Source organism: Staurois parvus, unplaced genomic scaffold (assembly GCF_062004578.1).
Source record: "Staurois parvus isolate SC_StPar_1 unplaced genomic scaffold, SC_StPar_1.0 ptg003002l, whole genome shotgun sequence".
Lineage (NCBI taxonomy): Eukaryota > Metazoa > Chordata > Amphibia > Anura > Ranidae > Staurois > Staurois parvus.
The window spans coordinates 27765-45148 of NW_028320798.1; the positions used below are offsets into that span (position 1 = coordinate 27765).

Consider the following 17384-nt stretch of genomic DNA (forward strand, 5'->3'; position numbering starts at 1 on the left):
ACAACAAAGGGCAACACCAAACCCCTCCCACTGTATCCATCAGGAAGGAAAAACAGAAAAGATACCTCAAATCAGTAGTTTTTACTAGAAAATTACTTATAACCTCCAAACATTATATATATATTATTTTTTTTTTTAGATTGATAGAAATATATATATATATTCATTCATTTTATTTTTTTTTCTGCAAAGACCCTGGAGAACAAAAATGGCAATCGCTGCAATTTTTCATATCACGTGGTATTTGCGCAGTGGTTTTTTTAAGCGCACTTTTTTCTGTAAATACACTTTAATTTTTTATAAAAACACACAATATATTCCACAATTTTTTTTTTGTGTAAAATATGAAAGAGGATGTTACGGCGAGTAATTAGATACCTAACATGTCATGCTTTAAAATTGCGCACGGTCGAGGAATAGAGACAAATTACGGTACTTAAAATTCTCTGAAGGCGACGCTTTAAACATTTTTACAGGTTAATAGTTTAGAGTTACAGAGGAGGTCTGGCGCTAGGATTATTGCTCTCGCTCTGACGTTCGCGGCGATACCTCACATGTGCTGCGAACGCTGTTTACATGTGTCCGCGACTTACGTATGCATTCAATCCTGCGTGCGAGCACAGAGGGCTGGGGGCGCTTTCATTTTTTTTCTTAGTTTTTTTATTTTTTACTTTTTATTTTTACATTGTGCCTTTATTTATTTATTTATTTATTGGTATCACTTTTATTCTTGTGACAAGGAATGTAAACAGCTCTTGTAATAGAAATGAGCGTGACAGGTCCTCTTCAAGGAGAGATCTGGTGGATCAAAAAGACCCGAATCTCTCCTTTACCTTTATAATAAAAACATTTTTTTTTTTTAATCTTTTGCCTTAAAAAAGAAAAAAAATTGTTTACATCCACCCCAAAACGGAAGTGACGTCATGACGTCACTCTGGTCCTCCAAAGCCATAAAGATCAGAGACTTCAAGGAGAGATCTGAGGTCAAAAAGACACCAAATCTCTCCTTTAGCTTTAGAAATGAAAAGATAAAAAAAAACCTGACCTCCATCTTTGTACAATGAGCAGCCTCCATCTGTGATGACTGGCCTCCAGCTTTGTACAATGAGCAGCCTCCATCTGTGATGACTGACCTCCATCTTTGTACAATGAGCGACATCCCTCTGTGATGACTGACCTCCATCTTTGTACAATGAGCAGCCTCCATCTGTGATGACTGACCTCCATCTTTGTACAATGACAGTCCTCCCTCTGTGATGACTGACCTCCATCTTTGTACAATGAGCAGCCTCCATCTGTGATGACTGACCTCCAGCTTTGTACAATGAGCGACATCCCTCTGTGATGACTGACCTCCATCTTTGTACAATGACAGACCTCCCTCTGTGATGACTGACCTCCATCTTTGTACAATGACAGACCTCCATCTGTGATGACTGACCTCCTTCTGTGATGACTGCCCTCCATCTTTGTACAATGAGCAACCTCCCTCTGTGATGACTGCCCTCCATCTTTGTACAATGAGCAACCTCCCTCTGTGATGACTGCCCTCCATCTTTGTACAATGAGCAACCTCCCTCTGTGATGACTGACCTCCATCTTTGTACAATGAGCAACCTCCATCTGCGATGACTGACCTCCATCTTTGTACAATGACTGACCTCCATGTATCCTGACTATGTACCTCTATGTTCAATTTCCAACCTCCATCTAGGTACCATGAAGACTCACCTCTCCCTATGTACCATGACCCACCTCCATCTATGTACCATGAAAACTCACCTCTCCCTATGTACCATGACCAACGTCTATTTATTTACCATGACTGACCTCCCTCTATCATGTACCATGACCCACCTCCATCTATGTACCATGGTTGACCTCCCTCTGTCATGTACCATGACCCACCTCCATCTATGTTCCATGACTGACCTCCCACTATCATGTACCATGACCCACCTCCATCTATGTTCCATGGTTGACCTCCCTCTGTCATGTACCATGACCCACCTCCATCTATGTTCCATGGTTGACCTCCCTCTGTCATGTACCATGACCCACCTCCATCTATGTTCCATGGTTGACCTCCCTCTATCATGTACCATGACCCACCTCCATCTATGTTCCATGGTTGACCTCCCTCTATCATGTACCATGACCCACCTCCATCTATGTACCATGGTTGACCTCCCTCTACCATGACCCACCTCCATCTATGTTCCATGACTGACCTCCCTCTATCATGTACCATGACCCACCTCCATCTATGTTCCATGGTTGACCTCCCTCTACCATGACCCACCTCCATCTATGTTCCATGGTGGACCTCCCTCTATCATGTACCATGACCCACCTCCATCTATGTTCCATGGTTGACCTCCCTCTATGTTCTACGTCCGACCTCACCCCAACCACTATGTATGATTGCCGACCTCCAACCAATGTCTGTAGGCCCAGCACAGTGATCCATGTGTCAGTGTAGGTCACTTTTTCCAGCAATATTCCTATTGCACTTGTTTTAGTTTTGGTTTCCCCAGGGCGATGGCATTATTGGGGCCAACGTGATGGAGTGACACCAGGGGCCCCGGCAGGGATGGAGAGCCAGGTGTGTGCGCTCCTCATCCTCTCTTTCAGTAGAAAGTTGCGTGGACAGGAACATGGCAGGATCTGTCATTCCATGCGGTGCTGAAGGTTCACCCATCACTGAACACGGACAGCATAATTTAGGTGGAGTCCACGAGCCTTCATCCCATCTGTAGGAGGATCCTCTCTTTTCTGAAGCTGGATGTGGACCAACAATTGGCCCTTGGGACCATTAGGGGCCATCAGGGGTCAGGTCTCTACTTTGGCTATCCTGTTCCACAGACTGTTGGCGTGTGTGTAACTCTGCAGTAACTCTTAGCTCTAGCACCCCCCCTGGCTGTACTATGGTACTACAACATTCACTACAACATTCACTACAACATTCACTGCCGCAACTACCGCCCCTACCCGACCACCGCCTGTGCCGGCCGATTCCCGCTGCGGCTGCTCTTCTTCTGTATTTATTTAACCTCTTGCCGACCGCAGATAGCTGAATGACGGCTGCACTGCGGCCGGCCAGTTCTAGGAGGATGTCATATGACGTCCTCCCAGAACATGCTCTCCTGGGTGCCCCTCGGGGGGGACACGCGGCGATCTCCGTGATCGCTGTATCCTACGGACACAGCTGATCACGTGATGTGGTAAAAGGCCAATCACAGCGGCCTTTTACCACTTGATCAGCCGTGTCCAATGACACGCTGATCACCGGGAAATGCAATTGCCGGTTCTTGGCTGCACTTTCCTCACGCTGTCAGAACGTAGGGAAAGTACTGCCGAGAACCGGCAGTTGTCAGAGCAGGGATCGGCAGTGCCCTGATGATCGTGCCCAGCAGTGCCACCCACCTGTGCCCAGCAGTGCCACCCACCTGTGCCCATCAGTGCCACCCACCTGTGCTCATCAGTGCCACCTATCTGTGCCCATGAGTTCCACCCACATGTGGCCATCAGTGCCACCCACCTGTGCCCATGAGTGCCACCCACATGTGCCCATCAGTGCCACCCACCTGTGCCCAGCAGTGCCCAGTAGTGCCACCCACCTGTGCCCATCCATGCCACCCACCTGTGCCCAGCAGTGCCACCCACCTGTACCCATCAGTGCCACCCACATGTGCCCAGTAGTGCCACCCACCTGTGCCCATCCGTGCCACCCACCTGTGCCCAGTAGTGCCACCCACCTGTGCCCATCCGTGCCACCCACCTGTGCCCAGCAGTGCCACCCACATGTGCCCATCAGTGCCACCCACATGTGCCCATCAGTGCCCACCAATGCCCGCCACCAGTGCTCATCAGTGCTTCCAGTCAGTGCCATCCGTGCCACCAGTCAGTGCCATCAGTCAGTGCCACCCATCAGTGCCAGCTCAACAGTGCTGCAAATCAGTGCCACCTATCAGTGCTGCCTATCCGTGCCACCTCATCGGTGCCGCCTATCAATGCTGCCTATCCGTGCCACCTCATCAGTGCCGCCTATCAGTGCAGCCTCATCAACGCACATCAGTGAAGGAGAAAAATTACCTGTTTGCAAAATTTTATAACAGAAACAAAGAAAAACTTTTTTTTTTTTCAAATTTTTTTGCTCTTTTTTTTGTTTATAGCACAAAAAATAAAACCCCCAGTGGCGAGTAAATACCACCAAAAGAAAGCTCTATTGGTGAGAAAAAAATTATAAAAATGTCATATGGGTACAGTGTTGCATGACCGCGCAATTGTCATTCCAAGTACGACAGCGCTGAAAGCTGAAAATTGGCCTGGGCAGGAAGGGGGTAGAAGTGTCCTGTAGGCAGGAAGGGGGTAGAAGTGCCCTGTAGGCAGGAAGGGGGTAGAAGTGCCCTGTAGGCAGGAAGGGGGTAGAAGTGCCCTGTAGGCAGGAAGGGGGTAGAAGTGTCCTGTAGGCGGGAAGGGGGTAGAAGTGCCCGGTAGGCAGGAAGGAGGTAGAAGTGCCCGGTAGGCAGGAAGGGGGTAGAAGTGCCCTGTAGGCAGGAAGGGGGTAGAAGTGCCCGGTAGGCAGGAAGGGGGTAGAAGGGTCCGGTAGGCAGGAAGGGGGTAGAAGTGCCCTGTAGGCAGGAAGGGGGTAGAAGTGTCCAGTAGGCAGGAAGGGGGTAGAAGTGCCCTGAAGGCAGGAAGGGGGTAGAAGTGCCCTATAGGCAGGAAGGGGGTAGAAGTGCCCGGTAGGCAGGAAGGGGGTAGAAGTGCCCGGTAGGCAGGAAGGGGGTAGAAGTGCCCGGTAGGCAGGAAGGGGGTAGAAGTGCTCGGTAGGCAGGAAGGGGGTAGAAGTGCCCTGTAGGCAGGAAGGGGGTAGAAGTGTCCTGTAGGCAGGAAGGGGGTAGAAGTGCTCGGTAGGCAGGAAGGGGGTAGAAGTACCTGGTAGGCAGGAAGGGGGTAGAAGTGCCCTGTAGGCAGGAAGGGGGTAGAAGTGCCCGGTAGGCAGGAAGGGGGTAGAAGTGCCCTGTAGGCAGGAAGGGGGTAGAAGTGCCCTGTAGGCAGGAAGGGGGTAGAAGTGCCCTGTAGGCAGGAAGGGGGTATAAGTGCCCGGGGGGCAGGAAGGGGGTAGAAGTGCTCGGTAGGCAGGAAGGGGGTATAAGTGTCCAATAGGCAGGAAGGGGGTAGAAGTGCCCGGTAGGCAGGAAGGGGGTAGAAGTACCTGGTAGGCAGGAAGGGGGTAGAAGTGCCCTGTAGGCAGGAAGGGGGTAGAAGTGCCCGGTAGGCAGGAAGGGGGTAGAAGTGCCCTGTAGGCAGGAAGGGGGTATAAGTGCCCGGGGGGCAGGAAGGGGGTAGAAGTGCTCGGTAGGCAGGAAGGGGGTAGAAGTGTCCTGTAGGCAGGAAGGGGATAGAAGTGCCCGGTAGGCAGGAAGGGGGTAGAAGGGCCCGGTAGGCGGGGGGTTAACATATCATTTGGGCCTTTCTGAAATTTACTTTTTTTCGGCATTTTATGGTTAAAAGTGGAAAGAACTACCTGTGTACATATTTTATCCAGAAAAGCTTTAAAAAAACACAAAAGTTCAAAAAGATTTTTTTTATCGTTTTACTGGAAATTCAAGAAATCAGAAAGTGCAGCATGAGCGCCATCTGTGGGTTACTGCGTGCATTTAACAAAAAAGTAATGCCGCAGTCCTCCAGCAGGGGGCGCCATGCATCAGGCAGCGACTGCGGCAATCGATCCAAAGTCGGTGTCACTGGCTGGACGATCAAAGGAGCGGTTGGCTCCGGCACTAGAGAGCTCGCCGGGTATAGAAATGTGGGTGAAATTCATTTCTAATAAATGGACTGAGCAAAGCACGCTGTATATGAGCAGCAAGGGTACAGATTGGGTAGGGGGAGGGGAGGTTGGGGGGGGGCGGGGGGTACAAAACAATTTTTTTTTTCTTCGTTCACTCCGGCCTGGATATGGAGACGCGGGACGGGCGGCTCCTCTGCTGCCGGATTCCTCATTCTAGTGTCAGGCACTTGAGCTGGAGGCCTTCCAAGGACAGGAACTCGATCTCCTCTGCGGGGAAGCGGGATGGAAATGAGAAATTCTCTCCGGAGGATAGCTGGACCTTGATGTTGTCCTGCTCAAACTTGAAGCAAATCTGGAAGGAGAGAGGAGGCACGGTGTCAGCCTGGCACTAGGATGGACGACTATAAAAAGCCAACAAATATTGGCCATAGGGACTAAGAGACTCTGCCACCCGGGGCCGGGACAAGGTCATCCAGCGTCCAGGGCGAAGATACCAAATGGAGTCTCCCCCCCACCCCAAAATGTATTCTATTCTATTGTTTTTGCTATTCTATTCTATTTTACTCTTTCTATTCTATTCTGTTTTATTCTATTCTTTTAGAAATTTCGGAAGATGTCTATATTCTGATACTAATGCAGGCCATAGACGAGTCGAAAATTGGCTGATTTTTCGTCCGAAAAGAAAAAATCAGCCGATTTTCACACCGATAGTGGGTTCATTGGTTGGCCGTTTTTCGGGGTTTTGGCACATTTTTTTTATCAGTAAAGTTGGAAAATTTGTGGCGGATTTTGACAATCGGTCAATTTTACCGGCAATGATGGGCAAATCAGCCGATCGTTTTACCAATAAAAAATCTGCGCATGAGCCGTGACCTGCAAGAAGAAGAAGAATTCCAGTCCGCTATTGTATTTTACATGAAAAGTCTTGCGGTTGCAACAATGTATCTATTTGTATCCGAATAAAGACATCTGTATCCGAAATGGAAACAAATGGATACAAATGGATACATTGTTGCAACCGCAAGACTTTTCATGTTAAATATAATAGCGGAGCTCTCTGCAGGGACAGAAGTAAAAATGCCGGCCGTAGACGGGATGAAAATTGCAGATTTTTTTTACCGTTGGTGGTAACGTCGGCCGATCGAACGACCGATTTTTCATTTTTTTTTTTTTTTAAATAGCCAATTTTCAACCCGTCTATGGCCTGCATAATGCACACAGCCTTTTTTTTTATAGGAAATCAGCAATGTTGAAATTGTTTTCGAATTCAAATCCAAATTTCGGACTAAATCTGTTCTATTTTTTTCTATTCTTTTATCTTCTTTTGTATTCTGTTTTATTCTATTCTTTTATTTTCTAATCTGTTCTGTCCTGTTTTACTCCATTCTTTTATTTCCTATTTTATTCTATTGTTTCATTTTCTATTCTAATCTGTTCTGTTTTAGCCTGTTCTTTTCTATTCTATGGTTTTATTTTCTATTTTATTCTATTCTTTTTTTTCTATTCTTTTCCCTTATTTTCGATTCTATTTTATTCTATTCTATTCTGTTTTTTTTGCTCTGTTCTTTTCTATTCTATTTTATTCCATTCTTTTATTTTCTATTAATTTTTTTCTATTCTTTTCCCTTATTTTTTATTCTGGTTTATTCTATTATTTTACTTTCAGTTCTTTTCTATTCTATTCTGTTCTGTTTTACTCTATTCTTTTCTTTTCTATAGGTTTTATTCTATTCTTTTATTTTCCATTAATTTTTTCTATTATTTTCCCTTATTTTCTATTCTATTTTATGCTATTATTTATTTTCTATTCTGTTTTAGTCTATTATGTTCTGTTGTATTCTATTCTTTTATTTTCAGTTCTGTTTTATTCTATTCTGTTCTGTTTTAATCTATTCTTTTCTATTGTTTTATTTTCTATTCTATTCTTTTATTTTCCATTAATTTTTTTCTATTCTTTTCCCTGATCCCTGTCTGGTGATCCTTGGGCATCTGAATCCTGCAGCTGGTGCTGCCCGTGCATTGGCCCTCATGCCACTCTGTGCCCCCACACCTCTACCACCACTACCAGTGGTGTTAGACAAAAAAGTGCAAGAGGAACCGCCTCTTCAGCTTGATCTCCACCAAGATAGAGGTGGTGCCACTTTGCCCCATACAAGGTTGGTCCTGCCCCTCCCAGTGTGGATGTACCGAGGTTTCTGACCCCTCCTGTGTACTGGTCTCTGATCCCTGTCTGGTGAACCTTGGCCATCTGTATCCTGCAGCTGGTGCTGGCCACTGCATCGGCCCTCATGCCACTCTGTGCCCTCACATCTCCACTACCAGGGGTGTTGGACTAAATAAAGGTGCAAGAGGAACCCCCTCTTCAGCTTGATCTCCACCAAGAGGTGTTGCCACTTTGCCCCATACAAGGTTGGTCCTGCCCCTCCCAATGTGGACATACCGAGGTTTCTGACCCCTCCTGGAAGGGGAAGAAGCTCTCCCTCTGCTCCGCTCCCCAGTTGTTGTCCTCCTTCGAGTTGCAGACTATCTTGTGGCTGTCTCCATGGAGGTCGAATCGAGCATTAAAGTGTAGCAGATAATTCTTCGGATCTTTCCCCAAATTTATGGCAAATCTAGAAAGACAGAAACGGCAATTATTCTTCTCAGCTGACCTCGGGAGATGCAGAGCTTGAGTCATTCCCCGGTGGTACTCCTATGCGTCTTAAAGGCGCCTCTGTCACTTTGAATGATAATTCATAATAGCAAATTACATAGAAATGATATCAGATAATATTCTTACCGATTTAAACCGATAACGGTTCGCTTGAAAAATATTTATAAAAATACGGTGTCCTGTAAGAAATGTCCCCATACCAAGACGTATCTGATGTGAACCTGTAGCCAGGATATGGACATATTTGTAACAAGCCGTAAGCAAGCTTTATGACAATCCCTCACTGACCTTTGTAGTTGCAGCCACTGTGGAACAATTCATCCTGAGAGAAGCAATAAATTAGTTCAGGTCAGGTCTCATTGCAATGCTCTCCTGTCTTCTTGTGTACCTGCTGCCCTGAGAGGAAGAAGGGTGAGCTGAGCTGCTGAGTCACTGCTGGGAGAGGGAACAGGGTGGACTGAACTTATGGGTCAATGCTGGTTTAGGGAGCAAGGTGACCTGAGAAACTGCTGGGAGAGGGAGCAGGGTGAGCTGAGCAACTGCTGGGAGAGGGAGCAGGGTGAGCTGAGCAACTGCTGGGAGAGGGAGCAGGGTGAGATGAGCTGCTGAATCACTGCTGAGAGAGGGAACAGGGTGAGCTGAGGTGATGGGTCACTGATTGTTGAGGGAGCGGGGTGAGCTGAGCAACAGCTGGGAGAGGGAGCAGGGTGAGCTGAGCAACTGCTGGGGGAGGGAGCAGGGTGAGCTGAGCAACTGCTGGGAGAGGGAGCAGGGTAAGCTGAGCAATTGCTGGGAGAGGGAGCAGGGTGAGCTGAGCAACTGCTGGGAGAGAGAGAAGGGTGAGCTGAGCAACTCTTGGAGAGGGAGCAGGGTGAGCTGAGCAACTGCTGGGAGAGGGAGCAGGGTGAGCTGAGCAACTGCTGGGAGAGGGAGCAGGGTGAGCTGAGCAACTGCTGGGAGAGGGAGCAGGGTGAGCTGAGCTGCTACTGGGAGAGGGAGCAGGGTGAACTGAGCTGCTGCTGGGAGAGGGAGCAAGGTGAACTGAGCTGCTGCTGGGAGAGGGAGCAGGGTGAGCTGAGCTGCTACTGGGAGAGGGAGCAGGGTGAACTGAGCTGCTACTGGGAGAGGGAGCAGGGTGAACTGAGCTGCTGCTGGGAGAGGGAGCAGGGTGAGCTGAGCTGCTGCTGGGAGAGGGAGCAGGGTGAGCTGAGCTGCTGCTGGGAGAGGGAGCAGGGTGAGCTGAGCTGCTGCTGGGAGAGGGATCAGGGTGAGCTGAGCTGCTGCTGGGAGAGGGAGCAGGGTGAGCTGAGCAGCTGCTGGGAGAGGGAGCAGGGTGAGCTGAGCTGCTGCTGGGAGAGAGAGCAGGGTGAGCTGAGCTGCTGCTGGGAGAAGGAGCAGGGTGAGCTGAGCAACTACCGGGAGAGGGAGCAGGGTGAGCTGAGCAACTGCTGGGAGAGGGAGCAGGGTGAGCTGAGCTGCTACTGGGAGAGGGAGCAGGGTAAGCTGAGCAACTGCTGGGAGAGGGAGCAGGGTGAGCTGAGCTGCTGCTGGGAGAGGGAGCAGGGTGAGCTGAGCTGCTGCTGGGAGAGGGAGCAGGGTGAGCTGAGCAACTGCTGGGAGAGAGAGCAAGGTGAGCTGAGCTGTTGCTGGGAGAGGGAGCAGGGTGAGCTGAGCTGTTGCTGGGAGAGGGAGCAGGGTGAGCTTAGCTGTGGAGTCCCTGCTGTGGGAGGGAGAAGGAACACTGGTCTAAGGAGTGACTACTAGGAGGGGGAGCTGAACTAACATGTTAAAGCTGGGAAGGTGAGCTGAGCTCCTTAGTCACATGGGAGAATATTATTATTATTATTATTTTAAATGTATTGAGTACGGCCAAAATTGTAGTATTTCAAATATATATTTTCTCCCATGTGGGGATATCTACCCAACAGTAGCTAAAGCCCTGTGAGGTCCCCAGGGAGCAAAATGCTAAAGAAAGATTAACAGCTAAGTCATAATTTTGTATAAAATTGATTTTTTATTTTTAGCTGACCTCCAGTGGGTACATGTACCATGGCAAGGAGGAAATTGCCGAGACCTCTGCCCATCAGACGGATGGAGAATGTTGAAGAGGAGGGATGTAGGACGGGTGCAGGAGGATCATACATTGGAGTCAAAGGATTGTCAGGTGTCCTTTGTCAGATGATGGCGGCTAAGTCATCAGACATGTTTTATCCGGGTTGACATTTATAGAAGGACAAATGTTTGCACTATCGCTCGGAGCCAAACCATCCAACGTCGGCTTTTATTTCAGGGATCACGTCCGCCAAATTCCCAGTGAGGGAGGTTGGATGTACTGTACTGTGCTTTTGGCTGATGATTGTATTATACAGAGACAATATATTTTATAATAGGCTGCCTAGGCTTGAACCATGACCTACCCTTTACAGCCCTCGGGAATGATGCCCTTCACCTCCACGCAGTGACCATGTTTGACGTTAAGGTTTTTTAAGACTACACCCTGTATAGGAGAAAGGAAAGAATGATTACACCCTGTATAATAGAGAGGCAGATGGATTATTATACATTAACAGAGAGATATAGAACACCTACAGTTGGGCTCGAAAGTTTGAAGAATCGGAAATATACAGGATGGACCATATAAAGAACACACGAGTGAGCCGGCAAAACCCATTTCTTATGGGACTCATATTCTGTACCTGGAGGTGATACCAGAATGGCCCAATCATAAAACAAGTCAACCAATGAAATGCCCCCCCCCCCCCGTTCAATAGTCTGCATCCCCTGAGTTCCTAATCCTACGTATTGCCCCCTTTAGTATCAATGACAGCGGTCAGTCTTCTGTAATGGTTGTCCATGGAGCCCCTGAATCCTTGCCGGTGGTAGAGCTGCCCATTCGTCTCGGCAAAATGCCTCCAGGTCATGCAAAGTCTTTGGTGGTCTTCCACGAATCGCATGTTTGAGATCTCCCCAGAGTGGCTCGATGATATGAAGGTCAGGAGACTGTGATGGCCCCTCCAGAACCTTCACCTTTTTCTGCTGTTACCACTGGAGGGTCAACTTGGCCTTGTGCTTGGGGTCATTGTCCTGCTGGAAAGTGCAAGAACGTCCCATGCGCAGCTTTCCTGCAGAAGAATGCAAATTGTCTGCCAGTATGTTCTGATAACATGTTGCATTCATCTAGACATCAATTTTCACAAGATTCCCCGTGCCTTTACAGGTCACCCCCCCCCCCAAGAACATCAGTGAGCCACCACCATGTTTCACAGTGGGGATGCATTTCTTGTCACTATAGTTCTTGTTGACACCTTTCCAAACATAGCAGTTATAGCTGTGCCCATAAAGCTCTATTTTGGTTTCGCCACTCCAGATTACAGTGTGAGGTGTGTCAAGGTATTGTCGGCGTATTGCAACCGGGCTTTTTTGTGGCCTTGGCGCCGTAAAGGCTTCTTTCTGGCAACTCGGCCATGCAGCTAATTTTTGTTCAAGTATCGTCGTGTTGTGCTCCTTGAAACAACCACACCATATTTTTCCAGAGCAGCCTGAGGTTACCTGTAAGGTTTTTCTTTGTCTTCCAAACCATTCTTCTGGCAGTTGTGGCTGCAATCTTTCTTGGTCTACCTGACCTTGGTTTGGCACCAAGAGATCCCCAAATTTTCCACGTCTTAATAAGTGATTGAACAGTACTGACTGGCATATTCAGGGCTTTGGATATCTTTTAATATACTTTTCCATCTTTATAAAGTTCCATTACCTTGTTACGCAGGTACTTTGCCAGTTCTTTTCTGATCCCCATGGCTCAGTGCATCCAGATGAGAGCTAACAAACTCATTGACTATTTATATACAGACACTAATTGCAATTTACAAAAACCACAGATGTGGGACATTAACCTTTCATTGCCATTTTAACCCGTGTGCAGGGGCGGACTGACCATTCAGAAACTCGGGCACTGCCCGAAGGCCCGGGGTCAGTAAGGGGCCCCATGAGATGCCCCTGGTACCTTTCATAGGCTATTTTGGGTGTGGTTTGAGTGTGGACGAGCACACAGGGGCCCCATGATCCCCTATTGCCCAGGGGCCCCATGAGTTGTCAGTCCGCCCCTGCTCGTGTGTATCACCTTGTGTGTCTGTACCAAGGCCAAACATTCCAGGGGGGGTGGGGGACTTCTGATCCATGGGGTAGATTACATCCTGTATAAATTGGGGGGTTATTACACCCTGTATAAAGGGGGAGGGTTATTATATCCTGCATAAAGGGGGGGTTATTACACCCTGTATAAAGTGGGGGGGTTATTACACTTTGTATAAAGGGGGGTTATTACACCCTGTATAAAGGGGGGGGGGTATTACATCCTGTATAAAGGGGGGGTTATTACACCCTGTATAAAGGGGGGGGGGTATTACATCCTGTATAAAGGGGGAGGGTTATTACATCCTGTATAAAGGGGGGGTTATTACACCCTGTATAAAGTGGGGGGGGGTTATTACACTTTGTATAAAGGGGGGTTATTACACCCTGTATAAAGGGGGGGGGTATTACATCCTGTATAAAGGGGGGGTTATTACACCCTGTATAAAGGGGGGGGGGGTATTACATCCTGTATAAAGGGGGGGTTATTACACCCTGTATAAAGGGGGGGTTATTACACCCTCTATAAGGGGGGGGGTATTACATCCTGTATAAAGGGGGGGTTATTACACCCTGTATAAAGTGGGGGGGGTTATTACACTTTGTATAAAGGGGGGTTATTACACCCTGTATAAAGGGGGGGGGGGTATTACATCCTGTATAAAGGGGGGGTTATTACACCCTGTATAAAGGGGGGGGGTATTACATCCTGTATAAAGGGGGGGCTATTACACCCTGTATAAAGGGGGGGGTTATTACACCCTCTATAAGGGGGGGGTATTACATCCTGTATAAAATTGGGGGTTATTACACCATGTATAAAGAGGGGGGTTATTACACCCTGTATAAAGGGGGGGGCTATTACACCCTGTATAAAGGGGGGGGGCTATTACACCCTGTATAAAGGGGGGGTATTACATCCTGTATAAATTGGGGGGTTATTACACCCTGTATAAAGGGGGGGTATTACATCCTGTATAAAGGGGGGGTTATTACACCCTGTATAAAGGGGGGGTTATTACACCCTTTATAAGGGGGGGGGGGTATTACATCCTGTATAAAATTGGGGGTTATTACACCCTGTATAAAGGGGGGGTTATTACACCCTGTATAAAGGGGGGGGGGGTTATTACACTCTGTAAAAAGGGGGGGGGTTGTTAAATCCTGTATAGAGGAGGGGTTATTACACCCTGTATAAAGTGGGGGTATATTACATCCTGTATAAAGGGGGGGTTATTACACCCTGTATAAAGTGGGGGGGTTATTACACTTTGTATAAAGGGGGGGTATTACACCCTATTGAATAGGGGGGTACTATGAATATCACCCCTTGTATCACAGAGTGGGATGAATATTACACATTGTATAAAGTGGGGGGGTTATTACACCCTGTAAAGTGGGGGGGGGGTTTATTACACTTTGTATAAAGGGGGGGTATTACACCCTGTTGAATAGGGGGGTACTATGATTATCACCCCTTGTATCACAGAGTGGGATGAATATTACACATTGTATACAGACAGAAGAGACGTCTCCTGGTTGCGGTTCCTGAACTCCGGCTAAGTTCGGAACTTTTGGCGGTCCGCGGAGCTGACATCACATTTTGGCGGTCCGCGGAGCTGACATCACATTTTGGCGGTCCGCGGCGCTGACATCACATTTTGGCGGTCCGCGGAGCTGACATCACATTTTGGCTCTGTCGGTTCCTTTGTGTGTGTGGGGGGGGGAGGGAGCTCATCCAACCCCAGCAGATCACATCTAGAGACAGATCAATGACTGGGCAATAGATAAATCTTCCTTCTTATAATGTTCCTATCATGGACGGCGGCTGCCCAGACCTTTCTATAAGTGATGGTCCTATCCACAGCCAGCCAGCGGGGGCCAGTCATTGGTGGCACAGAGCCCGCACCGCGTGCGCGGTTAGTAACAATGATGTACTTGGTTTGTACCGTCTGAGATTAATTCTAGTCTGCATGTCGGTTTGTGGTCACGAGTACATCAGATATCCATTATGGGGAGCGGCCGGGGAAGGGGGGGGTGTCCCACCCACCACCGCCTCCCATCCGGCAAGGAAAGAGTTAATGATCTGGCACAATGGATTAACCCCCCCGGAGGGGCTGGACCTGCCACGTCTCAGAATAGAACCGTTATAAGTATAGAACTGAGCAGCACATGGTTAATATAACCACAGACATTGTAAAAAGAGACGAGGGGGGGGGGGGCACGGAAATAATGAGTCACGGAGGCCAAGTGTGGAGGAGACGTGCGTCAGGCCAGTATATAGAGAGTATATACCGAATAGTGAGAGCAGACCCAGCAAGACGGGCCCAGTGCCAGGATGTGAGAATTCACCCATCACACCCGAAATCATGCGGATAACTGGAAGGACAAGAAATATAATAATAGCCTACACCCAGCAATTGTACACCAACCTGTGTCCACGCCCGGCAACTGTACACCAACCTGTGTCCACGCCCAGCAACCCCACACCAACCTGTGTCCACGCCCGGCAAACCTACACCAACCCGTGTGCACGCCCGGCAACCCTACACTAACCTGTGTCCACGCCCGGCAACCGTACACCAACCTGTGTCCACGCCCGGCAACTGTACACCAACCTGTGTCCACGCCCAGCAACCCCACACCAACCTGTGTCCAAACCCAGCAACCCCACACCAACCTGTGTCCACGCCCAGCAACCCTATACCAACCTGTGTCCACGCCCAGCAACCCTATACCAACCTGTGTCCACGCCCAGCAACCCTATACCAACCTGTGTCCAGGCCCGGCAACCCCACACCAACCTGTGTCCACACCCATCAACTGTACACCAACCTGTGTCCAAACCCAGCAACCCTACACCAACCTATGTACACGCCCAGCAACCCTACACCAACCTGTGTCCACGCCCAGCAACCCTACACCAACCTGTGTCCACGCCCAGCAACCCCACACCAACCTGTCCACGCCCAGCAACCGGCCACACCAACCTGTGTCCACGCCCAGCAACCCTACACCAACCTGTGTCCACGCCCAGCAACCCTACACCAACCTGTGTCCACATCCAGCAACCCTACACCAACCTGTGTCCACGCCCAGCAACCCTACACCAACCTGTGTCCACGCCCAGCAACCCTACACCAACCTATGTCCACGCCCAGCAACCCTACACCAACCTGTGTCCACGCCCAGCAACCCTACACCAACCTGTGTCCACGCCCAGCAACCCTACACCAACCTATGTCCACGCCCAGCAACCCCACACCAACCTGTGTCCACGCCCAGCAACCCTACACCAACCTATGTCCACGCCCGGCAACCCCACACCAACCTATGTCCAAACCCATCAACTGTACACCAACCTGTGTCCACACCCGGCAACCCCACACCAACCTGTGTCCAAACCCATCAACTGTACACCAACCTGTGTCCACACCCAGCAACTCCACACCAATCTGTGTCCTTGCCCAGCAACCATACACCAACCTATGTCCACGCCCATCAACCGTACACCAACCTGTGTCCACACCCAGCAACCCCACACCAACCTGTGTCCACGCTCAGCAACCCTACACCAACCTATGTCCACACCCAACAACCCCACACCAACCTATGTCCACGCTCAGCAACCCCACACCACCCTGTGTCCACGCACAGCAACCCCACACCAACCTATGTCCACACCCAGCAACCCCACACCAACCTGTGTCCACACCCAACAACCCCACACCAACCTATGTCCACACCCAGCAACCCCACACCAACCTATGTCCACGCTCAGCAACCCCACACCACCCTGTGTCCACGCACAGCAACCCCACACCAACCTATGTCCACACCCAGCAACCCCACACCAACCTGTGTCCACACCCAACAACCCCACACCAACCTATGTCCACACCCAGCAACCCCACACCAACCTATGTCCACGCCCAGCAACCCCACACCAACCTATGTCCACACCCAGCAACCCAACTCCCACCAATGACCACACCCAGCAACACTACACCAACCACTGCCCACACTCTATACTCAGCACTACACATCACCCCTCTACCTACCACTGCCCACACCCAGCAACCCCATACCCACCACACCCCACATACCCACCACTGTCCACACATAGCAACCCTATACCTACCACTGCCCACATACCCACCACTGTCCACACATAGCAACCCTATACCTACCACTGCCCACATACCCACCACTGTCCACACATAGCAACCCTATACCTACCACTGCCCACACCCAGAAACTCTATACCCACCACTACATATCACCCCACTACCCACCACTGCACCCATCACCCCTCTACCCACCACTGCACCCACCAGCACTATACCCACCACTGCCTAAAACCCATAATACCCCGTAGCCCAGCATTTGCAGCTTCCGTCGGTGCTCATACTCACGTCAGCTGCCATCGTGCTCCTGTAGCAGAGAAACTTGTGAACAGCTGCACTTCTCCTTCTTCATATATAGGAGGTCTGCTCAGGCTGGAACCAGCCAGGAGGAGGGCTCACCCCTCCCAGCGCTCCCTGGGCTGAGAATTGTTCCAGAACCCTTCATTACAGAGAATGAATGAAATGTGGATGCAGAATGACTGGGTGGGGGCTGTCCATCGCCATCCCACTGTGATGTCATCACCGACCGTACACGGCAAGGGGACAGATTGATGGATCCTCACCAACACCAGGGTACAAGCCAGGCAACGTCATTTCTACAACGAAAAGTAACAATTTACATCACATGGGATACATGACATCACCTGAGACCCCTGACATCACCTGAGACCCCTGATAT

The 17384-nt window shown here is 49.5% G+C and overlaps 2 protein-coding genes across 2 annotated transcripts; both read right to left on the reverse strand.

Annotated features, from left to right (window-relative positions):
• Positions 1 to 4091: 4091 nt before the first annotated feature.
• LOC149428730 (galectin-1-like) lies at positions 4092 to 17134 on the reverse strand. The gene is made up of 4 exons (XM_089667069.1): positions 16994 to 17134; positions 10868 to 10947; positions 8238 to 8409; positions 4092 to 6149 (listed from the first exon to the last, which is right to left on the reverse strand). Exons 1-4 carry the CDS (start codon positions 17003 to 17005, stop codon positions 6006 to 6008), a joined length of 408 nt encoding a protein of 135 aa, XP_089523195.1. The 5' UTR covers positions 17006 to 17134; the 3' UTR covers positions 4092 to 6005.
• Positions 8416 to 10501, reverse strand: LOC149428731 (uncharacterized). Its single transcript, XM_089667068.1, has 2 exons — positions 10480 to 10501; positions 8416 to 10151 (listed from the first exon to the last, which is right to left on the reverse strand). The coding sequence occupies exons 1-2, from the start codon at positions 10499 to 10501 to the stop codon at positions 9061 to 9063; spliced, it is 1113 nt and encodes a 370-aa protein (XP_089523194.1). The 3' UTR covers positions 8416 to 9060.
• Positions 17135 to 17384: the final 250 nt, after the last annotated feature.

What these genes read in the sequence shown, in the direction of transcription:
- LOC149428731 (XM_089667068.1), bottom strand. Translation starts at nt 10,501, where the DNA reads ATGGTACATGTACCCACTGGAG. An exon ending in GGTACATGTACCCACTGGAG is followed by an intron (nt 10,152 to 10,479) that starts GTCAGCTAAAAA and finishes TCCACAGCTAAG; the next exon opens with CTCACCCTGCTCCCTCTCCC.
- LOC149428730 (XM_089667069.1), bottom strand. An exon ending in ATTCCCGAGGGCTGTAAAGG is followed by an intron (nt 8,410 to 10,867) that starts GTAGGTCATGGT and finishes CTGTCTTTCTAG; the next exon opens with ATTTGCCATAAATTTGGGGA. An exon ending in AGGAGGGGTCAGAAACCTCG is followed by an intron (nt 6,150 to 8,237) that starts GTATGTCCACAT and finishes CTCTCCTTCCAG; the next exon opens with ATTTGCTTCAAGTTTGAGCA.